The following is a 14,765-nucleotide window of genomic DNA, read 5'->3' as shown; positions in this document are numbered from 1 at the left end:
GGCTGTTTGGCTAATGTGTTTTTTCTGGTTGTGTATTAGTTCTGATTGAAACTGGGTAGAACTAGAGCTAATATGAAAAAAAAATATATCGTAAGTTTATACAATTGTAAGTGAAAAAAGAAAAGAACCATCCCGTAGAGCCAGCCAAGGAAGCTACGGGAAGTGTGGTTGTTGAAGGCATTTCAAGAGTCTAAGATACATTGTACATAGGAAACACCACGATACATGATCTGAAAATATTCTACACTATGCGAACGAAGATTGTTCAAATGGTTGACTAGTGTACGTTGTCAGATGTATTTTGATACGAACAAGCAATACGTCGTGGTCTGCTGGAATGTGGGAGTCGAAGTTACATGTAGCACTAATCCTTTTCATTTTCAAACGCCACACAAACGGCGCCAGGTCTTTACAAAAACTATAAGAGAAACACGTGGAGGCAGAGTGTGTAACAAAATGTATGAAGACGTGGACGTTTTAAGTGTACCGACTCCACCGTTTTAGAGCGATCGTCAGACCCGATCTAAATGCTCAGTAAACGACTGAACGTGACAGGCCTTTAGCTACGTTTGACAGAACGAGTTTTAGCTATAGTCTCCTAACGGCTCTCCCGCAGTCCTGACGTTGATGCCTACAACATTGCCCTGTCCACTTAGATCACCCGAACCACTGACTTCCCCAGAAACAAATGCGTGAGGACAGAGACACATGACAAGTCGGTATCTCGTTCCCTGCGGTCTCCCGGGTCAGCTCCGGGAAATGAAAGTTTTCTGGGGGCAATATGTTACTTCTGTACGTCCTGGTTTGTTCGATACCGTAAAGATTGACCTTTTTTTTTGCAGAGGCAGTTGTGACTTATGTCCCTCTTTTGCGAAAAAAGACCCGGCTAGGACGGTGATGTACTGACAGATTTGGACAGAAGTTTGTATTTTATTTCCAATTCATTTGTAAATGCGCCCATCATAAGGCTGAAAGAAACAGTCTTTTTGAAACAGATACCACAATCTCCTCAAGTTTTCACCATCTACTAAAAGCTACATTCTACTGAGATCCAAAGAATCCACATATCTGTAAAAACCTGGGCCTATTCATTAGCCACTGCCCCAAGGAAGACGTCAAACCCTCCAGTAATGTACTACAGACATCAGAAAGATAGACCAGACATTTTTCTGCCTTTTTTTATATTGTCGTATCTGTGTGTTCCATTACAATTCGCATTCTAGCATAAGTTTGCAAGTAAAGTTTGATTATATGACGTCTTAAAAAACTGAGGAGAGCTTTCAACAGTGACCACACTTACCGTAATGTTTATCCTCTTTGAACAGCTAACAAGGAATAGACGCGAGAGTAAAGACCAGGTTAGCCCGAGGGAGTAGAGTCCGCCATTATGACTATAAAGCCTCAACATATTGAAAATCAGCAGGTATGAATAATGGCGCTGGCGGCGTCTGGGTAACGATTAAGACAAGAAGCTGGAGATGAATCAAATAAGCCAAATAGAGCGTAAGGGGGAGTCAGCCCGAGAGGAATGGAGACAACAACAAAGGGAATAAAGTCGGGCTGGGTTGCTGGTTGAGTACAAATGTGTGATCCAGCGGCATGGTCAGATTCGTCGTAAGTCGTCAAACGACTTTGTTGCCGTGAAAGTTTCAAGCAGGCCGTACGCGTGAATGAAACTACGGCCGGTAATGGCCAGGACGGCCTTTCCAGCAAATGAAGGCAGATGAATTTAGCACAGCACATTCACACCTGTCACAAGAACACCTGCAATCCGTAATCGTATGACGATCGCACGACGTATGAGACCGCACCGTAAAGCATGACAACTGGTACGGGATGGAAAGGTCTGGAGTACGGAAGTCATAGATATGGAGTCATAGAGGGAGAAACAGAGGAGGAGCTGACTTCAGCCACCGTCACACATTCAGCTACAGCTACTAGTCGTGTCATTAGGCACTTCTCACGACTTTGCTACGACCACTCCCAACCGACGTCGTCACTATGTTAGGAGTTGCCTGGATCATGGAATCCGTCCAATTTCCTTCCATGTGCAGTTTGCTCCTCTCATTGCTTCCACGGGCAGAATATGACTTGCTCTTCTTTGTTTTTTTTATACTGTATAGTCGGCTGGTGCTGACGACTTTTAAAGGCAACTTTTCCGACCACAGATGACCTTGCTCACGACCAGTTCCCATCCATGGTCTGCAGAAGGTCGGGAGGTCATGGTCGGCTATGTGTGACGGGGGATTAAAGTATAAGCCAAGAGATGACTGATGAAACACTGTGTACAAACCATGATGACCGTTACGGAACCTGACAGCGGGGAGGTCAGGCGTTTTATATCCAATCTTAACGTGTCATCTGAACAATGATCACAAGAAGGCAGGCTGACAGGTTACTCATGAAATGTCGAAAAGATGCAGTCTGTGACGTGCCCAAACTCTAAACAGCAAACTTATCATCACCAAATAACGGCTCTTCCTTCATGTTTCGATTGCTCGAACGAAGATATGTCAGAGATAGAACATTGTGACAGGTGTAAATGACCTTATGTTGTTCCGGTGAGCGGCCGTGTTGTTAACAAGGGCATTCTCACTGGTACGAGGTAAAATTGGCTGGCGAAACCTGACATGTACTGAGATGTTAAACACAAGATAATGCCATGTGTTCAAATATTCTGCAAGTAACGTTTGTGGTGAGGTGTGTCAGAAAGTTTCCTCTTGCAATGAATATTTTGCAATGGTCACTTTTATTCTGGAAAATATTTTTCAACTGTCTGGCTTCAATTGCAAATAATTCTTTCCTGGGTGTGTGGGCATCAATTGTGTAGTTTTAAGTCAAAGGTTAACAGTTGAGGTCAGAATCTTGCAGAACCTGGCAGAACATGTGATACGCCGTGAGAAACTTTCATCAGTTGCGATTTTCCGCAAATATACCGATCAAAGGGGTTTCACAATTCATTAATAACGCATGCGAGCCCCTTGGTGCACAGATGAGGCAAAGAGGGGCTTTACAAAATTGGAATGAATTTTAGGGGAATTTCCAGACGTCCCTGAGGAGTTGTACATCATATATAGTGCCAGAGAAAGAATTAGTGTCGTCTGGAGGAACATTACGTCGTATTTCTAGGACAGCGCCTGTGGGAGGCGGAAGGGTCGCTGTAGAGGCAGACGAGTATGTTTGCGTTTGGATTTATTTTTATCCAAATTTAAAATTGGCTTGCCTTTAGCCAGCTATTAATTTTGTTTACAGGAGAAACCTTTACAATACATTACACATACAAACTTTACAATACTTTAGAATGTGACTGCGGCATTATTGGACTCTAGCTGTTCGTACTACATACTGATCGTGAATATTCAGGTTCATAACTTAACAACGTCTTTCTGTTGTCCCTCCTACCAGAGCTGACGTTTCTGGTGTACGCGTCTGGTGACACCGGGGAGGTAGTCCGGCTGACACCCGGGCGGGGAGGCGTGTGGACCCGGGCAGTCATCGATCGCGGCATCCGACCTGTGGCGGTAGACTATGATCCAGTGGAACAGGTGAGGCAGTAACATAGCGTTGAATATATATCGGGCACTCCTTCACCCATGTTGAATTGCTAATCATTAAAACAATCATTCAAATAACTATATCAAAGGATCCTCAAAGTCCTCTCTTTTAAATGAATAGAAGTTCTCTCTTTTAAATTATAAAGTGGCAAAAAAATCTGGATACACCCGCCTTGTGATGTTAATGACCTTGAAAATCCTTAGAAATATCCAACATCAATAACTAGCGCATGTACCATGACACCTTCCTTAGTAAGCTGCTGATTTTGACATTTTAATTGGGGGAATCAAAATCTTGTTGCCCCTTCCCTACTCTTAGCCTAACTCAACTGAGTTAACCATGTTTATTTGGCCATTGTGTATGCCAAATATCCGTGAATTTGGATCGATGACGCCCCAGCCTAATACTCCCTCCTTCACTGACAGCTGTAGTGTTCGCCAACCTTAGGTTTAGTTCAGGTACATGTACATAAGCGTGACCCACGCTGCATCAATTCAAAGATGGCACGCTCTCTCAACTTCGTACATATCCGAGGCGATCCCAGCTGACCTTTCACGAGACCGTCATCCATCACGGCTTCCTGTCAAAACTTTGCCTGACTATCAGGGGCAGACACGGCTTCCTGTCGACAGGCGCCATCTTGCAAATCAAACAACGTCAAAGAGTTGCCATTTTCTATATTTGCCAACCTTGGTGATATCATTTGTTATTCTGGGTACAGAAGTATTGTTTTGGGTGGCTGAGCCGTGGATTTGTGTGTCAGTGTTTGTCTAGGCAGAGTAGGTTGACAGCATGTTGGTTGGGCAGAATTACAGGTCAAAAGGTCAGACACAGGAAATGGGGTAAACTTGAAGTTCACGGAAAACCTCGGGACTCCCCGATTCGTTGTTATAATGTCTAGCAAATGTGCTTGAATATTGACAATCGCCGCGTTAAGTGTCAGAAACTTAACAACTAACTCGACAAGATTTCGCTGGCACAACATGAAGTCAGTTTCCAGACAAATATTCTTAAACATCTACATGGCGAAACGACCATGCAACAAGTTTTCTACACCTACACGGAGTTTTAATGTTCGCATCTACCCTGAGGCAAGAGAAAACTACAAAGAAAATGATCTCCCTGGAAGCGCTGATGTGACAGGTAGCTATCCTCCCCTCAAGTCATCCGGCTGAGGTAGATGATTTATGGATAGACTGAAAAAAGACTGATGGGAAAGGAACTTCTTAAACATCCCCCAGGGAAGGAACAAGATCAGCTGCAGGGAGACAGCCCTCTCTGTCTTACTTGTGCTTAGAAAAGACAAGCCTTTTGCTTAAGGCCACATTCTTCGGTATGTTGAAGGCCATTGGATATGTGCCTGTACTGACGTGCCACATTGTATCATTTTTGTCAAACTCAAATTCTTACTTATTCCTACACAGCATGGCATGAAATGTTACGTTTTGGGCATCCAAAGCATGAGCTGTTTAGTTGCCAACTATGTGACTATGGCGCCATAAGTCAATCCGACAACTCTAGTCCCTGTACAGTTACGTTGTAATAGCCATTTTCGGTATGGAATACACATAGGAAGCATGGGCATATTGAAAATGAAGGACACGATGGAAATGACTTCTAATGTACAAGACGCTTAGTAACAGTGTCTATTTGAAAGAAATTCTGAGTGATCAAGAGCCACACAATTAAGTGCTAGGAGATGCCTGTTAAACTTTGTCCAATATAGTTTGTACATCATTACTCACCTATATACCATCTCTTCATGAAAAGTTTCCTACGGGTGAGTGACTGCAACCGTTTTGGACATCTGTATCCCCACTGCTGCCGCCGCGAGCGCATCAGAGGAGACTCTACGCGGCGTTGCCGTTAGGATTACCCGCTGACGGCGCGTCTTACGGTGACAAATCACTGCCTGGTCCACATCGCCTTCCTTAAAAGCATGCATCAATCTTATAGGAATAAAGACGTTCTGTGTAATCGTCCTATAAACATTCGCCCCTCCCTCCTGGCAACATCGTTTGAGCTGTTGCCAAGAATGTTGCTTTATTCTAGCGTTTTAGGAGTTGGAAAGGAAAACAGGTCACCAGAGGAAATAAGTATCCTCCCAAGGCCTTCGCGTGATAAGAAGCTGAGATTACCAAGTACAAAATAACGAGGAAAGAGTTAACATCCCTCGTTAATAAAGATTATGAGGGATTAAGCCAACGTTTTTATGTTCTTAAAGAGCAATTAATTACTCGGCGTGTGTCTTGGTCTCCAAAGGCAGTTCAGTCTTTTCAAGAATACAAATTAAATCTCATCTTGAGGCAGTAAGGGCTATTTCAGCTAAAAGTATGACAGAGACCTTTGAAGGCAGAGCATTAAGATATTTCTTTATTCTGTCGCTTTGGTCTGGCGCCTCAACTTTGAACTTAAATTAACTGCACATGGTACAGTAGACGGCGTTTTGCAGGAAATATCTTGTTACAGGCAGCCTTAAGTAATTGCAAGAAATCCATCAGTGATGAACATTACGTGACAAACAGGGTAGTTTACCTTGTTCAGAGTTATTTTGTTTCAGATATCTACTGAAATTCACACATGTCAAACCTTAAACATGTGCGGTGATAATGCTTTGTAATGCTGTAATTGCCGTATCAGTTTTACCGTTTGATACAGCAGCATTTAGAGTTACGTTGGATAAGATGGCGATAACTCTTAAAGTAAATGACAGTAATGAAATACATCAGACAATAACGATATCATCATTAATGAGTAACGATTACAACACCTGATATGCCTGATTACTGAAATTGCAACATGTAGGTTGGGGGTAGAATAATGGGCCTCGCGGGAAATAAGTCGAAGCAGATTACATGATGCCAGTTCATATTAACAACCAGCAATTAAAGTTGTCGTGTTACAAGGATTTACGTCAAAATTATACATCTACGGATTGTCTAATGAGATCGTTGTGTTTTACTGGAGATGTTATAATAGATCTGCATTGACTGTTAATTGATTTATTTTGAATCATAGGTGGATTCCACTAACTGGTATTTCAAACGTTAGAATATAGTTTAAAACTCCGCCACTTTCGTTAGATTTCAGTAGCTTTATAACATTACAATCAGTCGTCAGTCTTTTACAGCATTGCCACTTCTCATAACCTAAATCTGAAGAAAAAATGACAAGGACTGGTACCGGTATAGAGACATCTATGAAATGGTTTTTGACACATTCCTATAAATTCGTTGTCTGGTGATTCATCCAGGCTGCCGCATTAGATAGTCTGTTGTCTGTTCATCATTACATGATTACATGCACGGCAGGTATAAAGTATGGGGCCAAACCTGCCAACCCGATAACTCTCCTCAATAAGATTAACTGCCGTGAGAAGAAAGACAGATATCTAGGATCATTTTCTATGCAGTATGAATATAAATGCCTCTATTTGACTGAAGAATGGACATGGTAGTAGATAGAGAAGAATGGTGTCATGCAAATCCACTGCCGCTAGGCATTCTAGGATTTTCAGCACACGCCAACAGGGCGTCTTCTGTTTTACTAAATATGTATGGACCGAAAGTTAAACGTGTTTTACCCCTACAGTGCGTCTAACATATAATTACAAATAGATGTGTGAGAATATATATATTCCATGATGTTGAATTGGTTAATGTGTACACTTCTTCTTTGGTTTTGTTATGCAGATGGGTGGTGAGCGGATGCGATTGTACATTACGAATTTTGTTTGTCTCAGAAACGTGAAGCATACATGTATAGTTGATCATTTCAGTAACCAACCGCCATATTGTTTTAGTCGAACTATTCCCTTCTCTAACCACACATTCACATCTTCGTCTCTCCACAGAGAGTGTACTGGAGTGACGTGGAAAACAGGTGTATCAAACGTGTCTTTCTCAACGGAACCGGAAGTGAGGTCTTCATGACAAGGTTTATGGGTACTGTGGATGGTGAGGCTCCCCTCTCTTGTTCCCGTGTGATGATTATAGCATGGACATGGAGAAGTGTATGGGACCATGGGTGAATGTACGGATGAATGGAAGAACTAATCAATGAACGGTCCTACAATCTCTAGATCTTTATTGATTGATACATGTTCTATGACCCAGTCCCGAGAAAGGGCATCCAAGTCTATACTCTCATCTCTAATTGCCTTGCTGGTCGGAAAGTCGATTAATGAACTTTAATAACGCATAAGACAGACAACTATATGGATGTGTCACTGATGATGAAGCCACGATGTTACATTAGTTATGTGATGCCCTCTATCAAGATGGAGAAACAATGCAACTTCGCTGCTTTCTGTGGTGCTTCATCACCGTTACATCTTTTGCTACATTTTAACATACGTTTAGATACGTACATGTTGGTATACGCGTCAGAACTGTAAGGAATAGACGGGAAAATAAAGACTGACTTTGTTCCATGTGGCTTTATCTTCACGCATACATGTATGGGGTGGGTTACAGCTGTGTCAGTCAACGTGCTAGGCGATACGAACTATAAAAATCATATTGGACTTTATTTTGACGCTATGCTGAAGACTTTGTTGCTATCAGCGCCTGGGAAAAGGGAAAAGTGGCATAGTGAACCACTAGAATATGCCTGACACACGTCATGTGATCTACACGCCACCTGTTACCTTTCACAACTCAAAACTGGGTCAGGCTTTTACGACTTTCACATTGCAACAGCTCGATCAATAAACAATCTAACATCAACAAGGTCATAAAGACTTCCATTAGTAGCCTAACGTCCACACAAGCCAGAGGAGTCAGTCAATAAAGTAATAAACAAATAGATTTTCGACAAGTCAAGTCAACCTTATTGAAGTTAAATGCAAATATGTCTCTTGGCACTTAACCCCCAGGTGTAGAAATCAATTTCATGATAATCAGAGCATGTCATAAATGTACTTATGTCTCGCTAAATTACTTATATCAATCCAATGTATTGGTATACGGTACATTGTCAAGTGGGTCTACATGGTCATTGCTAACATATAAATATGTCATTGAGAAGTATCAGAAAAAGGTGTTTTGTGTGGCCAACTGGAGTTCAAACACTGCTATGATATTTAGAAAGTAGTATACATGGAACACCCCGTATCTACCACTTCGTAAAGTTTTATGTCCAGACGTAAGTACGCAGAACGGGCGAACAAATGAGAAAGCTGTTGAAACTGACAACAGGGCAACTGGGAAATCAAAAGGTGAAATTTACTCCAGCAATTTCCTCTGTCAGTCTACAAGGGTCCGTGTTTTCATCTAGCTCCACGGTACTCTATAGAGATACTCCAGACTTTGCTATGTCCATTTAACACGCTGTTAAGGCCAAATGTGGTCGTACGTTTTAGTGCATTTTACCAAGATACTGGTAACAGGGGGGACGTTGAACGGTGCTCTGATCTTGTCTTTTAATGTCTACATTATCATTTGCTCATTATTATTGCTTAATCCCATCGTCCCTATTGCGGTAATACGCAGACTACTTAATGTTGTGGGCAGATTTTAAAAAAATCATTCAAGTCAGTTGAGCCCGCATTTATTTCTGGCGTTTTCAGACATGCACGCTACAGTCACTAGTACGCAATGTCTCGTGCAACAGTTTTGCTAACTTAAAAACTCCGGTGGGATACTATTTCATACCGCAGCCATTCGGTCCTATCGTGGTGCTCACCTGTCAATCATTTACATCTCCACGGAAATCTTATTGTTAAATGTTGAGCTACTAATCGACGGCATTGCATTCCTTGGGGATTGTCCCAAATTGACCATATGTGAAGAAAATGCGATCGAATTTGTTTGATTGTATACTGTTCCTACATTCTTTGCTATGTTTGATATCACCTCTGCATAGTTTTGATTGATTTATCCTTGATTCAGTTTATTTTGTAAATTATGTCAATAGGTACAAGTATTGTGTCACCACATGTACAGTTGAGTTATGACAAACGGCACACTAACCGCATTGCCATATCACCCTATCTCGCCATGAAATAACCAGTAATTAGCAAACTTCTATTCTAATACAGACGTCATAGTACAATTCTATTGATTAGCACATCGTTATGTTGTCCCCAAGGCGCAGTATTAGGAGTGATATTCTTAACCCGACACAACTTTGACGCCATTGGCCATACAATCGTCTGGAATGGCGCTCCGAAACATGATTAGAACCGGTCCCTCATCCACTCATACAAATGATAAGGGCATATATCAAGATTGTCTCCCCCTATTAATGGCGGAAATAAGCTTTCCATTCGGTTTTACTGTTACCTACAAAACTTATTACCGCAGACAGCAGGAACGGAGGCGTAAAATAGATGAGAGCGGCTCCCCTCTTTAAACTTCAGCAGATTTTACGGGTAAGCAGATAAGGTCTGGTCGAGGCGTTAACTTCCGCCAATGTCATGCTCCAGGGATCGTCTACAGTTTCATTTCACTGCCTCAAAACGACTCTGTAAACCTTTCTTATAGTAATGCGGTTTCTGTAATCACACAGAAATACGTGTCGTTGGTCCTTTTGTAATATAGCCCAATCTAAAAGTCCCGCCCATTTCCGTCAAAACGTAGATAATGTAAAAAAAAAAACATAGAAATGATTATATTTGACATTCCATGAAGAAATGTGTTAGCCACAAGATTTTGTCCTGCATGCCATCCTGGCTTCCTTTATTTCTCCTCAGTCACTCGACATTGCATGTTTTATTACACGCCTGTAGCCGCCCCTACTTACCGGACAGTTCCTGTCTGCTCTACAGAGCATACAATAATTGGAGCAAGACAGTGTAATGACATTACTGACCTGTATAAGGAAACATGGCAGCCGGTAATAACAACAGGATTATAACGAGACTGGAGGAACCATTATAATAATGAACGCGGGGTTCTACTCAGCCTGACATACATATATATATACAAGACTTTGTTTTTTACTCATTACCTCCGGAGTTTTGAGTGGCCGAGCTGTGGGCTTGTCCACTTGTTTGTTTGCTCGCGAGTAGGGACGGTTCCATGGAGGTTGGGATGTGATTTTAGCAGTTGATTGATTGGGAGGTCAGGCTGTAGGTGATGCAACACAAGCAGGGTGGGAGTAAGTGAGCGGTACATGGAGAAATTAAATGGTGTAGTTCTATAGTATTAGCAACACCCGATTAAGTTACGTCATACAATCCCATCCAGAGTTCCAACAATGGCGATACATTCACGAAAAGTCGAAACACTTTCGGTCTAAACTCTCTGATTTCTGGTTATAAAGGAAAGATCGTACGTATTTGGAGGATTCTTTCCAGTGAATGCTCATGTTGTTTGCTCCTATCATATCTGTCACACTTCTCACACATATAGGGCAACACTGCCATATCCTGGCGCGGTTATTGTCCAAATTTAATCTTCTGCGTTGACCGTTCCAACCCGTTATGGCCATCTTATCTGATGCATGGAGACGACTAAAATATCGTTTTCTTCGAAAGTAATCGCCAAAATGGTTGTCCTATGCCCATTCTTGGCAAACCACTTGCTTCAAAATTGGAACAGACAGTAGGAAATGCAAAGCCAGAAGAGTACGAGTTTCGTTAAGGGGCACAGGTCACGTCGGAATGGAGTATTGGATTGGAATAACAAATTGACATCAGAATTAAGTAGAAACCCCTGTAACCCATCACGATCCAGAAATATAACGAGGAAAGGTCCTTTCAGGTGCATACGTCTTAAAATTCGGCCACCTTCCACTAGAGGCCGATCACTGAGCGGCTTTGAGTGGTTTTATCCTTAAATTAATTATGATTTTATAGATCATAAACAAAACATACCAAACTTCAAAAACACTTCTAATATGTAGTAAATTCATGGAGTTGTCAAATTATTAGTGGTCCCTGAGCGGCCGCAACCCTATAGTGGTAAGGGATTTAACATAACCAGGGTAACATTTAATCATTTCATGTATGAATGTAATATATACAGTTAGATATCTAGAGTTAGATATCTATTTCAACACTCCCCTTTACAAGTGTTTTTGATACTCAAATCTTGTGCCAACTCTCGCTGATAAGTTTTCCCGACCGGGCCGCTGATGGCATTACCTTGCAGTACTTACCACTGTTGTGTAATTATCATGCGACACTGTTTCACTTCCCTTCGTCTTGTACCTACTTTATTGAATGGTTTTGAGCCACGTACAGGAGAAACTTACAGATTAAACCAACCGATTACTGTATCCACAAGGTATCGATCCTTTCGGCAACTTGGTATCGGTTTCCAGAGACATGGATACCCAATAGATACCAAAGAGAGAAAAAAACGTCAAAACAAAAATGTATCGGAACATTTTTACCTTGAACCTTTTGAACTTTTACGACTACGTCTTCTCTGCTATTACCGTCTCTATTCGTCGGTCTCTGTGTTTGCGTTTCTGTAGCTATGCACGTCGAGGGCACCGACAAGAAGTTAGGTCAAAGGTCCCAGAAAAGGTTGCCTTATTTCCTGCTATATGCAAGTGTCTTGCTATGTAAGCCAGTGGGAATTACATAGGCAGAATCAGCGACAAATTCAAACAAACATTGCATGTGATCATTGATTTTTTACGTAGACATATTGGAGACTAGTTTTGTGTACTCGTTATGGGTCAGTTATTTAATATAAAACCTATTCGTTTTTATGCGGGAATAAACATTGAAACCAGCGCCACCCCGTTCATTTAGTTATAAGTAATCTATATTCCACCATATTTAATCCCAGCACGTAAATTATGCACGGCACAAATTCAGACTAACGTTAACCTCATCTGACATGTGTTCGTGTCCACTTCGATTTCTAATGATCGGATTACTGGATGATGAGGATTTCTCTCAACTTATTCCAGACAAGGCTTAATACATGTATGTTTGAAAGACTAATTGGCCCGTGAAAAAAGTCTAATTTCCTGTGTAGCAACTGCATTTTGCCAGACGTGCTTGGGTTCAAATGTTTACAAACTTAACATTCAGCGTGATGTCGTCCCAGCCTTTTCTTATCAAAGTCCTCATTTAAATAAAACTCGATTGTTTAGGACTGTTTAGGTTTTGTTGTATACTGGGTCTCCAGAAGTTATTACCTCCTTGTAAAAATTAGCAAGGTTTCGTTTTCGAGGTGTGTTCAATGTCTGTTTGCTTGTGTTTTCATACTTATTTTCACATGACAGACGCGCGTACCCCAAAGTAACTGAGAGGAAGTTAGGTAAAAGGTCCAAGAAAAAGTTATCTCATTTCCTGTCTTCAATTTACTGCTGCATGCGTGCCTGTGGTAAATGCATAGACTACCATGCATTTCTAAATTATTTCACCCGGGTATGAGATTCGCTCTCCAATATAACTGTGCAGCATGTATTCTGATGACTGGTTATGTTTCCATCAGGCCTGTCAGTAGACGTACAGAACCGGCGGCTGTACTTCTCCAACATGAACTCTGTCCGTGCCGGCACGTGGATCAGCTCCTGGCAGCGGATAGAGATGGTGGGACTGGACCGCCGGAACCGGAAACGCGTCATAGAGACCAACCTCGGGAAACCTCGGGCTGTTGTGGTGCACCGCGGGTGAGTATGATGTCCGATTCGGAGGCATAATGTGACATGGATTTTACACTGTAAGACCATGCAGGTGCTAGGTGCAAGATACATTTAGGACCTGCCTTCAATTAAACCCTTGTCTAGTACTGTTAAACCTGCCCAGCCAACCAACTGTCATTGTCAACTACCTTCAGTCACAAATCAGATTAAAAAACCTTGAGTCTCATTTAATTTACCCAGAGACCCTCTGTTCAGCAACCAACTATCTTACCCTTCCACAATGTCAACTATGAAAACAGTCCATGGTGAAGATATTGATACAACAGTAACAATATACCAACCAACCAACCAACCAACCAACCAACCAACCAACCATCCGGCCAACTGACCCATTTGTCTGCATAAACTACTCCTCTTCAGCACCTACTGTTTCCTCAGAGTCCATTACAATTCACTTTCCCCATTGTACCGAGGTCTTGCAAATGCCTGTACATCTGGTTGGTGGTTGGGCATACAGCAGTATGAATTCAGAAATGTAAGAACTTAAACATTTACAGTATGCGTGGGTGAACCTTGATTGGCCAAGAGTAAGTGGAGGTTTCACGACATCAGTAATCTGAAGTCAGCAGTAATTGAGCGCACAGCCGGCTTGTTACGGGAGGGTCCAGTCGAGCAGGGGCGAGGGTTAACGACATTCGCGAGCCAGGTACAGTCATTATAAGCCACAGTTGTTCAAAGTTCACCGTATCCTGGCGCTGATCCTAAGTTTTACAAACTTAGTCTTCTTTCTTTCTATTCTTGATAAGTACTTGATGCACAAAGACTGCAAACAGTGCAACGCCTCATCTATATTTTTTCTGCCGTGTGCATTCATACCTACAGACAATTCCATGAACGTAGATTTAACCTCGCTTTTCATTTAAAAAACACGAACAAATTAAATACGTCCGCTACTATTCAAGGTATGCGTGGGTTTGTTTGGCTTTTTCCTACAGAATGATCTCCATTTCGGTTGAAATTTCATTCAACGTAGTAGAAGTTTACCATATCATTTGATAAAATGATGTACGATTCTCATAAAAGTTTGCTGATGACATCCTTCTCAACTGACGGAGCTTCAAATAATGTGAAGTATATTGGATGAATGATCATGTTAGTCTACCCAATGCACATCACGATTAACGGTCACGGGCAATGTCACGGCAAAGCTACCTATGCGAACAGAATGATGGGAAATTCATGAAGTCAGCGAGTGACCTTCAGTTGTTCCAAGAGAGGTCGCGTTCGGTCAAGCGAGGCCAATATAATTGACAAGGCCCTCCGAATCCCGGACACTCGTGTTTTCTCCCCCATTTTAATCCTTGAAAGTCATTTAGTCGGGTAGGTGAGAAACTGTGAATAATTTAAGAAGTAATTTGCCGAGTTGACAGTAAGATCGAAGATTTCTTGGCTGAGCTGCTACAGGCCGGTACTCAGAGGTAAATCCATGCTGAGAGAGAACTACGTTTCGAGCTGCCAACGTTTTGTCTCCGCCAAATTCTCATTTTGTTTCCTTTTACTTGCTTTCCGCTTGAAATTTATCTTGTCTTTAGACGAGAGACTAAATGTAGAAATTCGAAAATTGATGTAGGTATATATTTAGCTTTTGTGTATTTGTTGAC

The 14,765-nt window shown here is 41.8% G+C and overlaps 1 protein-coding gene across 2 annotated transcripts in view; it reads left to right on the top strand.

The window, feature by feature from the left end:
* Positions 1-14,765, top strand: part of LOC109485957 (low-density lipoprotein receptor-related protein 6-like) — a 49,269-nt gene that overhangs the window by 20,810 nt on the left and 13,694 nt on the right. For both annotated transcript variants that reach the window (XM_019789662.1, XM_019789661.1), the window contains exons 3-5: positions 3,406-3,545; positions 7,409-7,511; positions 12,954-13,131. In XM_019789662.1, coding sequence (XP_019645221.1) covers positions 3,406-3,545; positions 7,409-7,511; positions 12,954-13,131 — 421 coding nt within the window. The remainder of the gene's footprint in view (positions 1-3,405; positions 3,546-7,408; positions 7,512-12,953; positions 13,132-14,765) is intronic.

This window comes from Branchiostoma belcheri, unplaced genomic scaffold (assembly GCF_001625305.1).
Source record: "Branchiostoma belcheri isolate BF01 breed outbred unplaced genomic scaffold, Haploidv18h27 scaffold79, whole genome shotgun sequence".
Lineage (NCBI taxonomy): Eukaryota > Metazoa > Chordata > Leptocardii > Amphioxiformes > Branchiostomatidae > Branchiostoma > Branchiostoma belcheri.
The sequence above is the reverse complement of the archived record's forward strand: the minus strand, read 5'-3'. Positions and strand labels throughout refer to the sequence as shown.